Here is a 6,000-nt window from a genome sequence, read left to right as displayed (position 1 = left end):
TATAACCCAGAAAACACGTTCAGCATTTTCTTAGATTTGTGATTGAGGTACTGCAAGATTAACTCTTAGTTAACTTTCACTCCACATCCAATGCAGGCAGCTGTGCCGATGACTAGTACAAGTGAGTTTTCTATACATGATGATCCTGATTCTTCCTCCTCTCGGTCCATTAAAGGTTGGCATCTGCAAGTTATTAACTTGTTTATGCGTTTGCTTATTTGTCTCTTTAAATTACAAAAGGAGTAAAAGGATCAAAATATTAAAAAAGCGCACAATTAACTTCTAGAAACTTCGTAGGCGTTTGCTAAATGAATTTCATATACTTTTCCAAATAGACCGGGATTCTCAATGAGAAATATACTTATGCTCAATTTTATGCCACAATTTTTTTTTGCCAATGACGAAGAAGTAATTACAGGTAACACAAACTTAACCGCGATAGCAGCGCCTCTCACCGAGTGAGATAAGTTTATCACATTGAAGAGTAGTTTTCCACACAGTCACGGTGGCGCTGTGTTCGCGCATGCGTCCTAGTGTTACATCAATTCCGAATCGAAACCACAGACAATTTTTGCGCTCTGGCAAATATTGCTTTTTGTTTGTAGGTTATGTTTGAGTCGTCAATTGTCAAAATTAAAGTTAAATAGTTTTGTAAAAATCTACTATGCAGTGGTTAAACCTTTTCGTGAATTTATCTTAGTGCCCGTTATCGACCTGCGATTGATAAGTAGAATGTTTAATTATTACAACACAATGGTTGTATAGTCTCGTATATTGGCTGACATTGAGTGCAAAGATGTGATTAGGAGCAACGATCGCAACTTCTTTTCGCTTCAAATATTATCATTTAAACATTCTTAATCTTAGTATATTATAAATCTGAAATTCCTTACATTTGGTTTTCACAAATTCATACTACCAGCCAAGATGACAAGTAGTCAACAGTCTGTTTTGAAACTGTACAATACGGTGGTTGACGATGTGATCGCTGGAGTTCGAGATTGCTTTTTGGACGATGGTGTTGACGAGCAAGTCCTACAAGAATTGAAGCAGTTATGGAAGACAAAACTGACCTCGAGCGGGGCGATGGACCCGCCTCAAGTCGATAACTATTTGCCTCCGCAACCTCCTGTTCTTCAGAATTTCCAAAAAGCTAATGGTAATAATATAATTCCTAAAAGAGTTGATACACACATGCCACAACAGAGTTCAAGTCAGCAGAACAGTGGAGTGGGCCACGCCGCTCCGGCTCCTAATGTTCCTGGTGCGCATCCTCAACATCAAGTTTTGGATCCCAACCACAAAGTGGCTGTGCAGCTGACACTGCCTCCACAGGCTGGAGTGCCGGGATCACAGGCGCGCTCATTTACTATTCAGATTCCTGCTGCAGCTCTTCATGGGAACAAATTACATCAAGTTTTGACTGGAAATATAATTAATGCTACTGTTAATCTACCACCACAATTAGCTGCGACATTGCTACAGCAACATATTACCTCTGCTCTCGCAGGGCAACAAAATGATTTTGATGGAGGTGGAGGAGGCCGCGGCAATGCTGCACCATTTTCCTTAGATGGTGCTATGGATTCCTCAGATGATGAAGGTTCTAATGGGGGTGATGGCTCAGAAGATGGTGGTGGTGATGACGATGAGGATGAGGAATCTGCTGAGGAACGTGCAGAAGAGGAAGAAGAAGAAAGAGATGAAAGCGGTGGAGCTGAAGAGGAACCTCTAAACTCAGGAGATGATGTGTCAGATGAGGAGCCAGGAGATATGTTTGACACAGATAATGTAGTAGTTTGCCAGTACGACAAGATAACCCGCAGTCGGAACAGGTGGAAGTTCTATCTTAAAGACGGTATTATGAATTTAGGCGGAAAGGATTTTGTTTTTCAAAAGGCCAATGGTGATGCAGAGTGGTGAAACTCTCATTTCAGTTTTCCATTAGTGTTTTGTATGTATAACAATGGTGTAATTATCTCTTGGATGTTATTGTTGTGAGGATATTGCAGAAACACTTGTGGTTTTGTGTCACAAATGTAAAAATGACTGACTTTAACCTAGAAAATTGTTATATCTGTACACAAATATTTAAAAACATGTATAATAATTTGCCTTAAAATGTATACTGATCTAGCTTTGACATTTTTTTCATTAAAATTGTTTTTCAATCATATTTTAGTCAAATACCTTACACAGACTTGAGAAATGTGTCAATAATTATACTGAGTTTCAATAACACTCTGTCCATAATAATCTTATATATCTTAAATTATCATCATCTAATATTTTTTTAAGTTTTAACAGTTGTTTCAGCAATGGGAATTATTCAATCACTATTCCTTGAAGATTACTTATCTTTAACATTGTATTTTCAAATTTGATTCATTGCTCATAAAATAATTTTCTTTAATAATATAAGTTTTTGAAAATACTTTTATAATTAATATTTTGCATTTAAAGTTTGTCAAGTACTCGAAATATATATTTTAATATCTCACAGAAACACAACACAAATTGCTTACATGAAAAGGTTAAAGTCAGAATATTTTTCCTCATATATGTATTCAGCTACCAAATGAGGTGAAGGATCAAATATTTGAGCTTCAGATGTTAGATAAATAATAACAGTTGTGTAATGGTGTGACATTATTAAATTGCGCTTTTAGCTTCATTTATAGTTGAAATTTAAAATAGGCAAAAGGTTAACATTTCAATCATTTGAATCTCTGTCTCAATTTATAGATTTAATTTGTTCCATTCCACTAAAAAAAAATTATATAATAATGAAGTCAGGTTATTTGCTAGCACCTTAATATGTTAACTAAATCTTATGACATTGATAATATTAAACAAATTAATATTAAGAACCTTTGTGCTGAAATTAGTGAGAAAAATAATATATAAATGCTCAATATTAACTTTAGGTCCTGATAATAAATTTGTGTGAAATTCAATAAGTTTGACAAAATTATGTGCCAGGATTAAATTGTATGTTTCTTTTTTAGAAAAAAAAACATCCAGAATATATTTGTTTTTTATGTTAAAAGTGAAGTAAAATTACTGTGTGAAACATATTATATTTAACATTTATAGACATACTGTGCCATAATTGCAAGATCTATTAAGCAGCTTGTATCTCTAAATATGAATTTAAAAATTATTTTTTAGTGTACTTGTATAAGTGAAGCTAATAAGCAATTTAATAATTAAATGTAGTGTGGGTGAAAACTTAATATGTAATTGAGGCATTAGTTTGCTGTTGGATTATTTTATTATAAATTCTTACCATACCAAGTTCTTTTTATGGCCCCTTCATATTTCTATTGTATATTATAAAATATTTTGTGAATAATTTTCTTTGTTCTTAGAAATTCAATTTGTTTTGTTTTACTTAAATTCATAGAGTAGAATAATATAATTTTTTCGTTAATATATGGTTTTATGAATTATTATGATATAAATTTATTAAAATTATTAACAGTGGCAGTGAAGAATCGGAATCATCTTGTGCTCTGAGAATGGACTTCGAATATAGAGCTGTACCAATTTTTATGTTCCTTTGAAGTGACAAAATCACTCGCCATAAATACTGCCTTGCATTATTTTGGGTTTTTTGTAATCAATAAAAAGACATAAGAGCTTGTTTTTTAATATAAATTTCTAAGTATTGTGATATGGATCTTAATTTCTTTAAATATTGCACGATGAGAACATTTTTTTTTCCATTTCACTGTATTATAATTTGAACAGGTATGAAATATGACCTTAGGTAACTTCTAATTTTGTAGTTGTCCTATATTTTAAGTTCTAAGGGTTAGATGTAATCCAATAAACGATGTTTGACGATGGTAATAATAAAACTATGTTGCAATTATGGCTTTTATTATTTCCTTTAATAATAACCAACTTATTATATTTCTATTATAAATATTATAATGTAGTATTTAAAGTTATTAATATGAAAATATGTAACAATCAGGCAATCTTAATCTGATTAGATTTAAGATAACGTCTTCTCTGATTTATATGTAATCAAAGTTATGTTGATATACCAAAAACTAATAGACATTTGTTAAAACTGGTAACGAATTTGTATCAAACTGAAATAAAAAGTGCTCCTTTCACAATAATTGCTTTAAATCATTTCTTTAATTTAAATGCCAAAATAATGAGATTACATGTTCTAGCAATGTGACCTTACGATACTGCGTACAAACATAAATTTTTGTTAGTTCCTTTTTTTCACAAGTAACATTATTGCGACAATGGTTCAGGGTCAACTTTAAATGCAGGCGCTAAGTAACGCGAGCCCGCTTACTGCAAAACCGTCCCCAGTACTATCAGCCGCTCGTCGAAATAGCCTTGGTAACTTAACGTAAAACTCATTGTTAGTATTAAAATTCATTCTATATTATATCGTTTTAGTAAATGCATAAATAATTTGTTACGACTTTCCTTATGCAGTAAACAAAGATAACAATGTGTACACTAGATGTAACTAAGACGCAAAGGAACTTCTCGTTGGCGTTAACATGACCACGACTTTTTATAGACATTTCCGATAACCAATTGAGTCGGTACCTATCAGAAGATTATTCCAAGCCATGGTGGTGGTCAAAGTGGGAGAACTAAGAAAAGGAATGACATTTTATTTCAGAATCTTTTTCATGTAGGCTGAGACAAAAATTGAGTCCTTTATTGAGCATGACCACATACGACAGAGAGAGCTTAAGCGAAGAATAAGAGCAAAGGGACCAGAAGGAACCTTACATTACCTTGTTCTTTTGCAAAAGAGAAAAAATCTGTCTATAAATAATATATTATTTTTAATAATAAATTGTAGTACAAAAATCTCAAAGCCCTTACGTTATGCCATAGCTGTAAAAATGTTATTTCTATTTTGCTATTATATTTTGAAAGGCGTTAATTTTAATTCATAATTAAACGTTCAATCAAATGAAAAAATAATACTATTTATGTAACTGTTGTTACAAAGCGTCTATAAATAAAAATTTTTAGTTCGAATACTATTTGCCGCTATCTGTAATACCAGACAACGCCCAAAGCTCTGTTTCTGGAGTTTCAAATATGACTTACCGGTATAGAAATTGAATAATCCAGTAAAATTTTATTGAGAATGCTTTTTGTAATTATTTAATATTAACTAGGATTATAACTCTCTTTCAGATATAAATCAAATAAGTAATACCGAGAGCTATCTCACTGTCTATCTAACATTTAGAAGGAACTATGTCAGTCAATATTTATAAATATCACTGCATGTTTTTAGTTTTTTTTTTAAATTAAGCGCCAGAACGTAAAAAACTTTTATTTCAACATGCAAGGAATAAAACAAATTACGCATAATAATACTCACTCGAGTTTAAGCCAATATTATTATCACTAGTAGAGGTCGAGTAGCGATAAACGGACAATCTGAACGTTATACAAGACAAAGGCGAGTTTAAATTGCATGACGACAAGGGAGGTAAGGCTCGCGGTTTGTTTCACTTGCAATCAGTTGTCGGCCACAGAGAGCGGAGATGAATAGAACAAAGGAAGCTGTATGCCGGGTGCCGGGAGCCTTGCCGGCCGCGACCACTCGTTCCAATTATCCGATGTAATCCGCGCCATAGACTCACGTAATCGACTCACCCGCCCTGTTTAATATCGCATTCTACGGCTAAATATTTACGCAAATTGCATCCCGCGCTTTGTGCGTTCTTTGCATTATTAATCTACTGACATTACTGAACTATTTAATTTAAATAATATTTAGCCTCGGGCGTTATTATATATAATATATGCATCTATAGGTTTTAGGGATGCCTATATTTATTCATCACTAACTTCTAGTCATATTTCTTTGCGATAAGTGAGATGTACCTACGAGAGAGGACTGTATTAATTTAATATGTTACCATATTCTATCGCCTTATCTAGCCATCACCAATACAGCTGTTTCTGTTGCTTTTATAACGATTTCCCCGCAATTAA

The 6,000-nt window shown here is 32.9% G+C and overlaps 1 protein-coding gene across 1 annotated transcript; it reads left to right on the top strand.

The window, feature by feature from the left end:
* Positions 1-510: 510 nt before the first annotated feature.
* On the top strand, positions 511-2,401 carry TfIIA-L (transcription factor IIA L). The gene has a single exon (XM_013317085.1). It carries the CDS (start codon positions 928-930, stop codon positions 1,921-1,923), a length of 996 nt encoding a protein of 331 aa, XP_013172539.1. The 5' UTR covers positions 511-927; the 3' UTR covers positions 1,924-2,401.
* The last annotated feature ends 3,599 nt before the right edge of the window (positions 2,402-6,000 follow it).

This window comes from Papilio xuthus, unplaced genomic scaffold (assembly GCF_000836235.2).
Source record: "Papilio xuthus unplaced genomic scaffold, Pxut_1.1 DF826945.1, whole genome shotgun sequence".
Lineage (NCBI taxonomy): Eukaryota > Metazoa > Arthropoda > Insecta > Lepidoptera > Papilionidae > Papilio > Papilio xuthus.
The sequence above is the reverse complement of the archived record's forward strand: the minus strand, read 5'-3'. Positions and strand labels throughout refer to the sequence as shown.